This window comes from Crinia signifera, chromosome 4, assembly GCF_055691185.1.
Source record: "Crinia signifera chromosome 4, ASM5569118v1, whole genome shotgun sequence".
Classification (NCBI taxonomy): Eukaryota; Metazoa; Chordata; class Amphibia; order Anura; family Myobatrachidae; genus Crinia; species Crinia signifera.
The window spans coordinates 183663982-183679764 of NC_139220.1; the positions used below are offsets into that span (position 1 = coordinate 183663982).

General features: G+C 45.9%; 1 protein-coding gene across 4 annotated transcripts in view; it reads left to right on the forward strand.

Moving 5' to 3' along the window:
* Nucleotides 1-5826: 5826 nt before the first annotated feature.
* KTI12 (KTI12 chromatin associated homolog) overlaps nt 5827-15783 on the forward strand; it is a 33135-nt gene continuing 23178 nt past the window's right edge. The window contains exons 1-3 of one of the 4 annotated variants that reach the window (XM_083183145.1): nt 5830-6133; nt 6462-6528; nt 6609-6772. In XM_083183145.1, the coding sequence (XP_083039271.1) occupies nt 6625-6772 (148 nt within the window). In that variant the 5' untranslated portion in view covers nt 5830-6133; nt 6462-6528; nt 6609-6624. Of the gene's footprint in view, nt 6134-6461; nt 6529-6608; nt 6773-15783 lie in introns of all 4 variants that reach the window. The other 3 variants (XM_083183144.1, XM_083183147.1, XM_083183146.1) reach the window with 3 other exon arrangements.

Consider the following 15783-nt stretch of genomic DNA (forward strand, 5'->3'; position numbering starts at 1 on the left):
TTAACATGCAGTCATGTGGCTTTTATATGTAATTACATAGGATTATTGATTCTGATGCATACAATGTGCCTGATGTATTATGTGTTAACCATTGATAAATGCAAGGGTTGTAATGATTTAACAAATTACTAACAATCACATATTAACTTAAATTTCAGATTTTTAAGTCCATTAACAGTAAGGAGCAACTTTCAAGCATATTTTCGATCATTATCACCCTTCCATGTATCTCTTGTTATGGCTTAATACATGTGCCTCAATGACCCTACATTGACATTGATGTTTGTTTTCTCCCACACAGCACGAGCCCAAGAACGACAGGCACGGGAAGAGGCAGAGGCAGGCCAGGGCGAGGAGGAGGTGCCTGAGGAGATGGAAGAGGATGATGTGGAGGAGGAGGTGCCGGAGGTGGTGGAGGAGGAGGATGTTGTGGAGGAGGAGGAGGATGTGGAGGAGGAGGTGCAGGAGGTGGTGGAGGAGGAGGATGTTGTGGAGGAGGAGGAGGATGTGGAGGAGGAGGTGCCGGAGGTGGTGGAGGAGGAGGATGATGTGGAGGAGGAGGAGGTGCCTGAGGAGGTGGTGGTGGAGGATGTGGAGGAGGTGTTGGTGGCGGAGGAGGATGTGGAGGAGGTGGCTGAGGAGGTGTTGGTGGCGGAGGAGGATGTGGAGGAGGTGGCTGAGGCGGTCGTGCCTATTGAGGAGGCCAGGAATGTAGAGGAGGCGGCCGAGGCAGAGGAGGAGGAGGCGTGTGAGGTGGTGGAGGGTGAAGAGATCGGTATGTATACATAATGCATCATTCATCAATTATTTGTACTCGTATTTGTTATGTAGCACTGGTGAGGATAATTTTTGTTACAATACTATTAATACATAACACAAAGTGGGTAGCTACAGACACAGTTACGGGTTAGATGGGGTGACCAAGGCATCCCTTTCATCCAGGACACATCTTAATTACACAGGTTTGTGGGATGGCTTGGAGCTCCATTTTTACTGCCACATAACCGGTGTAGTTAAACAGGATCCTGGAGTAAAGGGATGAGTTTATCATTTTTGGATTAAATTCACCTGCTGCAAGCGTAGATTCTGTCCCATCATATAGCTGAATATATGTTTTAGGTGAATGATATTTATAAACTATATGATGTATGCTATAAATGGAGTATGGCCAGGCCTGCCTTAGAATGGAGTCACAAGTTGTCAGTGTCCCTGGAGCCTCCTCTACCTAAACACCCCCTGTGGTTCAGATTGTTTTTTTCCCTCACAGAATTGTAGGTTGGTTTAGACTTAATAATAATTTTGAGGATGTGTACTGTGCATTCCTGACATTTGCATAACTCCCATGCCACGAACCATCACTGAACTTAGACTGAGGAGATTGTGACAAGTTGTTATTGACGGAGGACATTACATGCTTGTCATTGCTTAGTCATGGGTGGGTTGTGAATCAGAAGAAACACTATGACTGTTAGGTCTTCTGCAGAGTAAAGGGTAGAGGGTCAAAAACACAGTATTAATTAAATATGTATGCATGTATGTATATATGTATGTGTCATATATATTTATCTATGTGTGTCTCTCTCTGTGTCTCTCTCTCTCTATCTCTCTACATATATATATATATATATATACATACATACATGTCACCTTGCATTTCTTCGATTTATGTAGGAGTATGTGAAATGTATGCATGAATATCATGACTAATTTTTGCCCCTTTTACATGCCCACAGATTCCCCACCACAAGCAGATGAGGGTGTCCGTGGTGCCCTCATGCGGCTTCGCCACCACCTACAGCTGGTCATTGAAGACCTGCAGGACCTTACAGACCTGCTTTTGTAATTTTTTTTTTTTTTTTTTTTATTTTACGGTTGAAAAGTTTTAGTTATTGTTGTAAATAAATTTTTTATGCAAGTTAGAAGTTGTTGGTTTTCTTTTCACATGAAACAGTATATGTGTAGATTGTTTATAATATTTTACTGAGGCTAAATGTACATACTGTATATAGATGTATGTTTTTGGTGTGTGCACATCCTGGCAATACAGAAATGTCATGTAATTTTAGCTAATTATACATAATTAAACCTACAAAATACACACACACACTGTGTTTATACATGTAGTAAGGTTTCCTTTAGTATGTGTTAGTCCTAATTAGTACATTGTGCAAGATAGATTTTCACCAGCAAGTATAATATAATATCATACGTAAAACACAGGGAAAAATACAAACCATTGCACTTCAATTGATGTAAGGGTTAATGTGTGCAATGGATGTGTTAGGCATGGGTTTAAGTATATATTGGCATTTAATTGATTCCAATTACAAATAAACATTTTTTAATGAGGATAGGTAATTGAATAAGTGGGTCATGTGATGTATTGCAGAGTTGACATAATAGTGGCTAGTTTTGCGTAAATACACCGCATCGGTGCGTACGGCCAGCTTCCCATCCGTTCTGATGCGGTATCACCGTGCATACTCTGTAATACCGTGCAGAATCTGAGTGTGTCCACCGCACACGCATGGTTTGTATGTCGTCTGTAAACACGCCCTGTTCTGAAAGTGCGAGTCCGTCCGAATGCGGAGGCTCGGTGGGCGTTTTAACGGCCGACGTCCGCACAGCGTGGCGTGCGGACCGCACCGTAGGAATTCGGGAAAGTACGCACCGATCAGAATAAGGGCCTCTGTGAGGAGACATGCAAAACATGCACTGTTGGTAGCTCTCGAGGACTAGGGTTGGCTACCCCAGATGTAGACCATGCACCATTTTAGTTGAACTTCCTTGTAAACTATTTATATCCTGGCTATATGGGGCCAGATGTAATAGCCTCCAAGTTCAGTGGCCGTGCGGAAAGCTGTCGGAACACTTTTTTAAAAGGTGACGTCATTTACAAAGCAAAACAATGCCTTGTAAATGACTGCCCCTTTTAAAAAAGTCAGAGTTCAGCCGACTTTCCGCATGACCGCTGAACACAGAGGCTATTTCATCTGGCACATGGTCTTTGAACTAGACACATTATTCTAGATGAGGCCAGTGGCGGATTCAGGGGGGGGGCACCCGGGCACGTGCCCCCCCTGTCATTAATTTTGTAGCTGAGGACCAGGGCTTTCCAACGAGCCCAGCCCCGTGTCTCTAGCCTCCCGGGAACCGGAGATATCGCCTGGCAAAGCTGTAAAGTTTTTTCCCCCATAGGATAATATGGGACCCGTCAATTCCGACCCCCCCACCCGGTTCCGGCGGCTGCCAGTTCCCCCCCTGGCATCGCAGAAGCTTGTGGTTGATCTCATTCCATTCCAAATCGCTGGGCCTTCAATATGATACCAGGCTGGTCTATATCGGCCAATCGGTTTCAGAGATATTGCATGTAAACCAATTTTTTTATTTTTGAAATGTAATTTCATCGCTGTTCATGTTCTTTGAGGGCAGATTACTCTGGAACCAAACGTTCCAGTTTCACTGGACCAAAATCATTCAAAGTCCACTTAAAAGTTCTTCAATATGATATTTGTCTCATGTAAATGGGTCAGTTGGTTCCGAAGATATAGCCGGTTAAATTAGATAACTGGTTAAAGGGGGGAAGGGGTGGTTTTCTCTCCCCCTCACACCAGAAAATGCAGGGACTAGGCTGGTGTAAAAGGGGCCAACCTCGGAATGCATTTTCTGGTGTGAAAGGGGTATTTTTTCAAATAGCCGGGACCTGCAGTGCTCTGAATACAGCCAGGCTCTGCCACTGTCAGTGGCTATCACTTCTGCCTGGCGGCAGCTGTCCCCGTTTACCACGAGCATGTATTCCCCCTTGGCAATGAGCATGTAATCCCACATGGCAACAAGCATGGAACCTCTGGCAATGAGCATGGAACCCTTGGCAATGAGCATGTAGATAAGCAGCACTTATGTAGCATAATTTTTAATAGGCATTATGGTGTTTGGCATAATACATAATGGACATAATAGCGTGTAACTTAACGTGTAATGGACATTATGGTGTAAATGTTTAATGCGCGCCTTTGGCGCACAATGTCCCTGTCTATGAAGTGTATTGTGAATTTTGGCTTAATCTGTGTGGCATTATGTGAATTCTGGCTCAATCCATGTGGCATTATGTGAATTCTGGCTCAATCCATGTGGCATTATGTGAATTTTGTCTCAATCCATTTGACATTATGTGAATTTTGTCTCAATCCGTGTGGCATTATGTAAATTCTGGCTCAATCCGTGTGGCATTATGTGAGTTTTTGCTCATTCCATTTGGCATCATGTGTAAGGGGCAAGTATAATGGGGTGTAGTATTTTGTTGCATAATGTGTAGAAGTTGTATATGGTGTTGTACACTACACTCAAGGACACGCCCCCTGTTGAGTGGCCACACCCCCTTTTCTGGAGCGCGCCTTCGGCGCGCGCACAATTACATCCTTCACGTTTGTCGCCATGGTGGGCCTGCGTACTTTAACTGCCAGGGCCTCTTTCTTCCGCCCTCTTTCTGCCGCTCTCTTAGCATGTATACTGGCACCACTAACACTGCCCCTCCCCCACCTAAACCCTCTTTTATCATGGTGCCCCCCCTGTCATTTAATCCTGGATCCGCCCCTGGATGAGGCCATATCAATGACATATAAAGTGACATTATTGCATATTTTTTCGTACTCCGGATTTCTCTCTCTATGTATACCTCCCAAGTTCAGGAGCATGGAAGAGCTCACCGGCGCACACCCAACACTTGTAGCTGTGGCCTCATGCCTGGGGGGTGTGGTCACAATACTAGCACATGCACACAGCATCTAGTGAGTGAGAGGACCCCTAATTGTGTCCCCCCCACCGCGGGACACTGTTGCCCATAGGATGGACAGCGGAAGTCCCCCCAAAAAACTGAACTGTCCCACCAAAATCAGGACAGTTGGGAGGTATGCCTATGCGATTATGGGATCAGGCCCCACTCTGGCACCCTCTCAGTTCCCAGTGGTGCTTTGCGGCGGGTCCCGGCAGGATGTGTTGGCGTCATGGCGTACATTTCTCGTAAATAGATAAGTTCAAGTTAGGGTTTGGGGCATTCAAAATTGTTTAGTTGTTGGACAGCTATTGGGAAGAAGTTTTTCCTGGTTCTTGTCGTCCTTGCTGGGATGGACCTATAGCGCCTTCCTGACAGAAGGGGTTCAAACAGGCTGTGGCCTACCTGACCCTCTCCATGCGGGAGAAAATGTTCTGTTCCTGGACTTCCCTGGTAATGTATGATTGCCAGCACCTGCGGGGAGCTAGGTAAAGGTGTTTCACCACAGGTGCTGGCAATCATACATTACCAGGGAAGTCCAGGAACAGAGCATTTTCTCCAGCATGGAGAGGGTCAGGTAGGCAAGTATGATATATATATATATATATATATATATATATATATATATATATATATATATATATATAGAAAATGCCCAGTACGCATTCGGAAAGGGTTGTGGGCACATGCCCCCTTTATCAATGGATTGCCCCCTTTCCGAATGTGTACCTAGGGAACTATGTAAAAACCGGACCCGAACCACACTCCGGACCGCCGGACAGGACATCAAAATCTGCAGTCCGGAGCTTGTAAGGTCAGGTCCGGTGGGTGTCCTGTCCGGGGGTGTCTTGTCCGGGGGGGTGTCTTGTCCGGGGGGGGGGGGGTCCCTGTGATTGGAGAGTATGCATAAATACACGCATCACTCACCTATTCCTTCAACCCAACAAACAGAAACACAGTGACAGAAAACACACACACGAAATATCAGTCAGTCACTACCGTTGTCTGATCAGAAAGAATCAGATGGGACAGACACTACTGTAGTATAGTAGTAACTAGTAAGGGAGGCAGAACGGGGAGCCGCCTGTCCTGTTCCCACGTGACCGGAAGCACATCAGGGCAGGTTGGTGCCTGCCGGGAATATGGCGCCGTCCATCCCGCTGTCGATGGGATGTTGCCGGGTGGTGTGACGCGCTGGTGGTTCAGCCTCTAGCCTTGGTGTTCGGATTCTTACTAAGGCTCCCAGAGGTGAGACCGCTCGGGGTCGTAATTCTGATTACATTGCATGGACTCTCCTGTGAGATGAGTAGGAAGGGGATCGTGTTATGTCCGTGTGAGGAACAGTCACCAGGTGCTGCGGAGGTACACATGTCAGCGGCGTATGCCAGGATGCAGGGATGTAGAGCATAGCAGCAGGAACGCATTCCATAGAGCATCAGTGCGTCATGCTGCTGCTATAGTTTTGTATGTGTCACTGTGGGATCATGGGCTGTGTGAGGCAAATGCCTCAAAGGTTTCTGGTTTAATAGTCCCTTTATAAAGTATGAGAGTTGTTACATTACTATTGCTACTACTGCACTGGGGTTGTGTGGCCACATAAGCTGCAGTCCAGGTGACTGGGAGTAAGAAGCCATAGGTGTACAATCCTTTTTGTCTTAATTGCCTACAATGTATTTGTGTTGACTTGCAGAGAGAAACCTATTCAAAGCTGTTCAGTGTGCCAAAAAGCTGTAGAAGTCAACATATGTCTTGACCATGTAAGTAATGTTCATTTGTAGGATACAGTATAGCTATAAGGTATACTTTATGCTAATGTTACTTGATCATTTTATTACAGCAGACTGATTCCAACAATGCCTCTAGTATTGATGTGCGGGTTCCCTTGTAGCGGAAAGAGCCAAAGAGCGTTGGAGCTACAGCAACATTTAACGCAGAGTGGACGTAAAGTATATATTATCGGAGACCATGTCCTTGGAGTAGACCGTAATTCTGTTTATGCAGGTAGGGAAGGATCATTCACATTATAATTAACACTTGAAATGTTATTGGGCTTATTGCATTGTCCCTGCAGCACAGCGGGTGCTGATATATTTGGTAGATCTATCGGCATGTCTGGGGATTGACCTTCCCCCTGTGTGTGAGCAGCTGGCCCAACACCCCACCCCATTAGAGCCTATATCTTCATCTCTGTGAATATTTTTCTCCATATCGGCATGTCTGTCTGTGTTTATGGGCAGCCTGTCTGCCACCGCACAATGGCCGCAGGGACGGTGTCACAAGTGGTTTTAAATTCCCACCCAGCTTTGACATCTGGCCCAACATAATTTGCAGCCGATTGGTAAGTGTGTATGCCTACCGTCGCTATGTCAGAGTATCCAACGGTGTAGTGTGTACCCCATTCTATAGTGTCAGAACCTGTAGTTGTTTTGCCATATTAGCAGAAGAATTACTTTCCTTGCTGATTCCTTATAGGGGTTTCCCCTAGAACTAGTACGTATTGTTTGATTGGACATTAACCTTGGCTATAAACTGCATCATTTATTGTAAAAGTTCCATGAACAAGATGTAGGCCTATTCACAAATGATGGATATATTCAGATCTACTTAAAGCAATATAAAAGCACACCAGTGATACTGCAATGTACCTTATTTATTTCTCGCTCATTACAACTACAAACTTCTTGCTGCCTATATATTTAAAAAAAAAAAAAAAACAAAGCAAAGTATATAAAAAAAGTTAGAGACAAATTATGTAACATGGTTCATTAGTCTAGTACATAAACTATTGTACAAAATATGCGTTAAATCCTATTGGTTTGTGCTGCACACATAAACTAAGCAATGTTGCCATTTAAGAATATAAATAATGTGGGGAGAAGATCAATATACTTCTATTCCTCATAGTGAAACCTTGTGAACTATTCATGCTTTTCCAATTGTGCTACACAACAAATACCTTTTGATAAGGACTTAAATGTGGCTTCAGTGGGTAGAGTAAGTTGGGGGACCAATAGTAAAGTTTCACAAGCTTGTAGAAGTGACAGCCCCAAGTAAACCATCTGCAGTGAGCAGCTCCAATTGAGGGTGTGTGTTGGGTAGCATGATTTTGTTTATTTATTTTTTTTATTTCTACAGTTACCCAGTAGTCTTGCATTTTGTTTTTTTTAATCGTGTCCTTTACCGCACTAATGAGATCAACTGCGTATGTAATTGATGTTCTAATTAAGTGTTCTCAGATTTAAATTGGACATGCTCTAATGTGGGCTTCTTGCACAGCGTGGTCTGTATTTCAGTACTGATATGCAGACTAGACCCACAGCAGATATATATTCTTGTATAACATTCGTTTTGAGCAGTTACATGCATAAATAGATATGCAATAGACTGGGAACACATAAAAGTCCCAAATCAAAAATTATTTATATGGTGCTGAATGAAAGTATTCAAACAAATTGGAATGTCCCATGTACAAAGATGTGTATTGGGTTTGAGATGTCCAAACTATTCCAATTTACTGAGAAAAGTGGTTGTCTTTTAATACATTTATAAATACCTCTTTACAATGTATTGCAAAAAAGCATTAGCATAGGGCCTGAATCAGTATCTGCTTCACTTTGTGGGAGGGCTGTCTGGCCACGCAGATTTTACTGACCTCAGCTGTGGACAGGCGATGGAAATCTCTGTATCCTGATGGTTACTCAGATGACCGATTGTCACACATCTTGAGCCATAAGAGTGGGTCACACCACTTCAGACACATCCTGCTCCATTAACATATAGCAGCACAGTGTTGCACCGCTGCTTCCCTGCAGTTGTGCAATATCTTACTACTCTGAAGCAAGCCTATATTGTGCTACAGGCTGTAAAAATCATAACTGTTTTGGTGCTGAGGTTTTTCCTACTGTAGCTTTATGCCTATTTTGGATCTCTTTCAGCTGGTCACATTCCAACATTAATATCTACATCAAAATGTACTCACACAACTTGTACCTGGAGTTTTTCTCCTTCATCCACTAGGTGTCACTGGAGTAACAGTGGGGAATAGAAGGGCAACCAAAGGGAGCATGGGCACTTTAAATTTAAATGAGTGTGGCCAACTCTTCTCCCTCTTCCTCTCAGGCAAAGGCCTCACCTGCTTGGGCTTTACAGCTCAATGATGGGACGTTACACCTGTCCTCTGAGCTTACAGCTTCACAGAGGGACAGAGAAACCCCCAGAACACAGCAGCGTGATTTAGATTTAGCTGTGGAGGGTATAACAAAAGCCTTGGCAGCAGAAACAGTTCAGCCCACTCTTAGGCCCAGTGCACATGGCTCACAGCCCCCAGTGCTAAAGACTGCTTACGCAGGTCTTAAGGTGGCCATACACGTCCCGATGCGGGCTGTGTGATGCGGGCTGTGCGATGTGTGCTTTGAGGTGCGTGCTCCCGTGGCACCTCTTCGCAGGAGTACAAAAAGTATGTGCTGCACATACTTTTTGTACTTAGTTTTCATCGCATGCACAAGGCATGCAATGCGATGCGTGCTACTTAAGCACAGAACGCATGCCCGCATCGGGACGTGTATGGGCGGCATTAGACACTGACGTGGATGATGACATGCCAGACTTAGAGGAGGGTGAGTTTGTTGCTCCAGATGTGGCAGAGCAACAGGCTTTGCCACCACAGAAGCCTGAACAGGCTGCTCAGGGGTTAGATGAACTTATTGATATGGTCAAACTGGCTCTGGATATTGATCACAGGGCTTATGCGCCCAGTTGCTCCTCCCTTTTTGGTAAAAAACAAAACAGACGGCCTCTTTTCCTCCTGCAGAGGAACTATATGAGCACGTTTTGTTTGCATGGAAAAACCCTGATAACAAATTTCAGATTTCTCGCAAATTGTTGGCATCATACCCCTTGTCTGCTGATGGCAGAAAATTGGTAGAGACACGCCCGGTGGTTGACCCTTCGGTCACACGCCTTTCAAAGAAGACTGTTCTCCCGGTACCGGGGGCCACCACTCTTAGAGATGCCTTGGACCATAAGCTTGAGCTTACCCTTAAAGCCATTTATACCGCGACTGGTGTAGTACAGCGTCCGGCTCAGGTTGGATGCTGGGTCAACAGGGCTATCGGGGTTTGTGCCTCTCAGATGGTTACGTATCTGAATCAAGGAGCTGATGTTGACTTCCTGCTGTAGTTAGCAGAACATATACGTGAGGCCTCAGCATATATGGTGGAGGCCTCTAATGATGTCTGTATCATAGGTGCCCGCATCTCTGCACTCTCTATTTCAACACGCCGATCACTCTGGATTTGCCAGTGGAAAGATGATGCAGACTCCAAGCGGGCGGTGGAGGCTCTTCCTTTTGCAGGAGATGTTTTGTTCAGACCCGAACTGGACAAGTGGATATCTCTGGATACTGGAGGTAAATACACGTACCTTCCTTCCACTGCTCCCCCTCCTCCTGCCTGCAGGACTTTTCAAGGTACGTCGTTTCGGTCCTTTCGCCCACAGGCAAAGTTCAGAGGACATTCCAGAGGGGGTGCTGCTTCTCACAGAGGCTCCAGAGGTCAAGGCAGAGGTGCTTCCTTCTCCACCCAAGAGGCTAAAGGCTCCACAAAGCCCTCAGCATGATGGGCTTCAGGCCCACCTGGGGGACCCCAAGGTGGAAGCTTGTCTTCAAGATTACAGGCACGTGTGGCTTCAATCTTGTCAAGACGCATGGGTTCGAGATCTGATAGCCTTTGGCTACAAGATCCATTTTCAAAAACCACCTCACCACCGGTTTTTCAAGACCGGTTTGCCAGTTTCAGAACAAAAGGGCCTGCGCTTATCTGCGGCCATTTCGAAACTGGTAAATGCCGGGGGTGGTGGTCCTGGAAGAACAAAAGACCTTGGGATTTTACTCCAGCCTTTTTCTGGTTCCAAAGCCAGACAGCTCAGCTCGCCCTATCCTCAACTTGAAGGATCTGAATCCGTACCTGCAACCGGTCAAGTTCAGGATGGAGTCCCTGCAATCGCCGGATTGGAGGAGAGCGAGTTCTAGGTATCACTTGATATCAAAGATGCCTACCTCCATATACCCATTTGGCCACCCCATCAGGCGTTCCTACGGTTCACGTTTCGCAACCAACATTGGCAGTTTTGCGGACAATAATACCATATCTCGACGACCTTCTGTTGAAGGCTCCGTCCAGAGAGGCTTTGTTGGCGAAAATCACTCTGACACAGTACTCTCATCCATCACGGATGGATCCTGAATTTTCAGAAATCCCGGCTACAGTTTCTGGGAATGATCTTGGATACGGCCCTGCTGCGAGTCTTTTTGCCGGAAGACCAGATACAATCTCTCCAGGCCTTAATCCGCCTAGTGCTTCTGACCCGGCAGTTGTCGGTCCTCACGTGCACCAGGTTACTGGGGAAGATGGTTGCCTCTTTCGAGGCGATTCAATATGGTTGGTTCCGGTCGAGACCGTTCCAACGTTGCCTACTGAGTCAGTGGTCAGGCTCTCACGTGCACCTACATCACAGGGTGAGGTTGTTGGTGCGGGCACCAGGGCCGGCGCCACCACTGGGCAGCTCTAGGCATTTGCCTAGGGCGCCGGCACCTGGAGGGCGGCAGTTCACCCCCTCACCCCCAGCATGGAGGGTTAGCGAACTGTGTAATAAACTTGCGGCGCCTGCGTCCCTGCAGTGCTGGAGCGGGCAGGGGTGTCCGTGCCGTGGGGGAACCTGCGGCGCTGTCATTGTGTATAAAGCTGGCGGCGGTCGGCGGGGTCCCTGCAGTGAATAGAAAATAACTAGCACTATGCACGCGGTGGCGTGGGAAGCGCTAGTTATTTTCTATTCACTGCAGGCCGCCGCCAGCTTTATACACAATGACAGCGCTGCAGGTTCCCCCGCGGCACGGACACCCCTGCCCGCTCCAGCACTGCAGGGATGCCGGCGCCGCAAGTTTTTTACACAGGTACCGCCCCCCCGGCACCGGGGCGCCCCCACCCCGACTCGCCTGGGGCGCTCCGGTGCCTTGCACCGGCCCTGGCGGGCACGACACACTCCTGTGGTGGCTGAATTCCAGCAACCTCAGGGAGGGAAAGAAATTCGGCATTTGGAATTGGATACTGCTCACCACAGATGCCAGCCTTCGCAGTTCATCCTGGATCCTGGGGAGCAGTCATCCTGGATTACCAGTTCCAGGGATGTTGGACTCCGCAGGAGGCTCTCCTTTCAATCAATGTATTGGAGCTCAGAGCACTATACAATGCTCTCCTGCAGGCTCGTCATCTCCTTGAGGGTCAACCCATAAGGGTGCAGTGCCGCAATTACATGGCCTTCGCCTACATCAACAAGGAGGGCGGCATGCGCAGTCGCACAGCCATGAAGAAAGTGAGTTGAATCCTCCTCTGGGCCCAGGATCACGCGTTGACCATCCCGGCCATCTTCATACCTGGTGTGGAAAATTGGGAGGCCGACTTAAGTCGGCAAGACGTACACCAAGGAGAGTGGTGTCTCCACCACTAGGTGTTTCAACCCCTGATTCACAGGTGGAGGTGTCTTCATGGCGTCTCGACACAATTATCAGCTGCCCCAGTACTTCGCTCGGATGAAGGATCCACAGGCAGTGGGAGTAGATGCTCTAGTGGCACCTTGGTCGTTCCACTTTGTGAACATCACGGTCCTCCTGATAGCTCCGGATTGGCCTCGCAGGTCGTGGTACACCAGCCTCACGACTCTGCTAATCGACGAACCATGGCCCCTTCCTCTTCAAAAAGATCTACTCCATCAGGGGCCTTTTGTCTTTCTAGACTGGTCTGCTTCATTTGACGGCGTGGCTGCTGAAAGGTCCATCCAAAGGCAGGCAGGAATTCCACGGGCTGTTATACCTACCATGATGAAGGCCAGGAAAGACGTGATCTCCAAGCATTGCCACTGCCTCTGACGAGCTTACGTGTCTTGGTGTGAGGGACGTGGAGTTTCCACTACCCTTTTCAAGAAGGTTAGACGTCTTCTTTTTCTGCAGGCTGGCTTAGCTGCAGGGTTACGTCTGGGTACCCTGAAGGTGCAAGTGTCGGCCTTATCCATCTTTTTTCAGAAAAAGTTGTCTCTTTTGCCTGAGGTACATAAAAAAATTTTTTTCCCAAGGAGTATTGTGACTACAACCTCCTTTTCGTCCTCCTACGGCTCCATGGGACTTGGACCTAGTCCTAGGTTTCTTGCAGTCTGCGGTTTTTGAGCTAGAAGCGTACCTTATCTTAAGTACCTTAAATGGAAAACTGTTGTCCTCCTGGCATTGGCATCGGCCAGAAGGGTCTTGGATCTGGTGGCTCTTTCATGCCCGCCTCAATTTTTGGTGTTCCATGCAGACAGGGCAGAACTTCGTACTAGCCGCTCCTTTTTGCCTAAGGTGGTATCGGCTTTCCACATCAATCAGCCAATTGTGGTGCCGGCCTTTCAGGAGGCTTCTTCTGAGGACAGTTCTCTGGACGTGGTCAGAGCTCTGAGGATTTATGTGTCTAGAACGTCATCTCTAAGGAAGTCTGTTGCCTTATTACTCACATATGATCTGGTCAGGTCGGCCTCAAAACAGACGTTATATCGGTGGATTCGTCTTACCATCCATCATGCCTATGTTGCCAATGCTCAACGTCCGCCTGCTACCATTACGGCGCATTCTATGCGCTCGGTGGGACCCTCTTGTGCGGCTGTTTGCGGGGTCTCTATTCAGCAGCTCTGTAGAGCTGCCACTTGGTCTGGTCATCAGACTTTTGTCCGGTTCTACCTGTTTGACACCTTTGCTGTTCCAGCTTTGTAGTTTGGACTCTTGGTGTTATGGGGGTCTCCGCGCCATCCCACCCGTGTTGGGAGCTCTGGGACGTCCCCACTGTTGCTCCAGTGACACCTAGTGGATGAAGGAGAAAACAGGGATTTTGTACTTACCGTAAATCCTTTTCTCCGAGTCCACAGGTGTCACTGGACAACCTCCTCGGCGCTGTTCCTTACTGTAGGGAATACCCGACCTGAAACTTTTGCAGTTTCTTCCTGCCAGGTTAGGTTCCGGTCATGTTTGTTGGAACTGCCTGGTCTGTATTGTGTTATTCTCACTGTTATTTTTCATTTTCAATCTATACTGGTTGATTGATACTGTGTGTTATACTAACCACCTCCTGGGAAGAGTGTTCTTTCTTCAAGCTCCCTTCGGGCACATCCAGTGACTGCCTAGGAGGGGAAGTAGAAGGGGAGCAGTTGGCCACACTCATTTAAATTTAAAGTGCTTATGCTCCCTGTGGTCGCCCTTTTATTCCCCACTGTTACTCCAGTGACACCTGTGGACTTAGAAAAGGGTTTATGGTAAGTACAAAATCCCTGTTTTTACAGAAAATTTCGAATTTTTAAGGAAAGAATCATTACTTCCAGTACTCAATAAATCCTACACAGAAGGGACACCATTGTATGTGTTTATTTTAAAATTAAATTGAAGGGAAATTATTTTGAAATATTCAAAACTTATCATCACAAAGTAGTTCTTGATTTGTCTTTTTAATCACTTTTTTTCAGTAAAGGGATTTATTGGTTGTTTTTATTCCATTTTTTTCCCCCCCTTTCCACTAGGTGATTAGTACAATAATACTAACTGGTATTACTTGTCTTTCTAGACTAAATTTTTTATTTAAAATTTTATCAAAACACCATTCAATATATAATCTTGTATATTTTGCAATTGAAATCAAGTATATTGTACAATATTCATATCATAAACAAGCCATTTTAAACATCAAACATTCAATTGATACAGAAGAAAATGAGAAATAAGGAACACATTAATTTTGTGATACTTTACAACCAATAAAGAACTCAAGCATGCATGAGGATCGCCTGAAATTTTATGAAGTGCATACTGTTTCATAGAATTTTTGGATATTTTGTCTTAATGATAAGAGCAATGTACAAATATAGCTTCCCAAACATTGAAAGATTTTGCTGAGCGTCTCTCCCTCTCCAGCAGACACCCATTCCATGATAAAGACATGGAGCGTTTTGTCCTGGAAAAGTTGTAAAGTTGGGGGTGCTGCATTATTAAAAGCAATCTTTTACAGCCTCTTTCCACTCGTTGCCCCTCTGGAAGCATGCCAAATATTGCCCAAGAATCATTAAATGGATTATAATTTACCAGATGCTCTAATGCATACTTCCTGACTTTAAGCCAGAAGGTTCTTATCGAAGGACCGCCCCAAAAGTAATGGTATAGGTCAGCTACCTCTGACTTGCAAAGGGGGTGAGATGACTCTCTTGTCATTCCCGCTAGAAATTGCTGTGTATATTTATTGGTCTGCACTCACCCCTTTGTACCTTTTTTGGTTTTATTGGGGTTTAGGACACAAGCTTTGAGTGAGCAGCATCTGGATTGTATTTCTGAAAAGGTCTTGAGGCTCCTAGGTTGCGTCTTTTTTTTTTCTGTAGTGATGGTGCCTTGATTGTGTCAGCATGGGAGAGATGCCATCTTTTAAAGTGCTTAAAGAATTTTGTATGAGTCTTAAAACTTCTCTAAGTGGCAGAATCATCTTTGTCATTTTGGAGTGGAAGGAAAACAGCCCCAATTCTCACAAGACACAAACACATATGTATTTTTAGAAGTGGAGCTGTCAAGTTAATTCAGGTTCACTGCCCTGTGAATAGGTTTACAGTATTCTTTGATATCCGTCATATTTACACCCCAATGGAGAAGTTACATCTGTTTCAATTGGGAAGGTCTGCGAACAATATCTGAACCTGAGGGACGGATCACAAATATCTTGTAGTGTGGAGTCTTCAATTGACCCAACATTCTCTCGAACTTGACTGAAAAGTATTATGTTGTAAATTGTTTATCCAATACTAGACCTAGAAAGAAGTTTATCTTTTAAAGCGTCAATGTCTAGAAATTGGCCGCATACCCCTCATTAGTAATTTGTATCCAATACTCGTCACAATTGCGAAAAAGATTATTAAGATTATTTTGAAGCATTGGGTGTCCTGTAAAGCCCCCTTCTGGA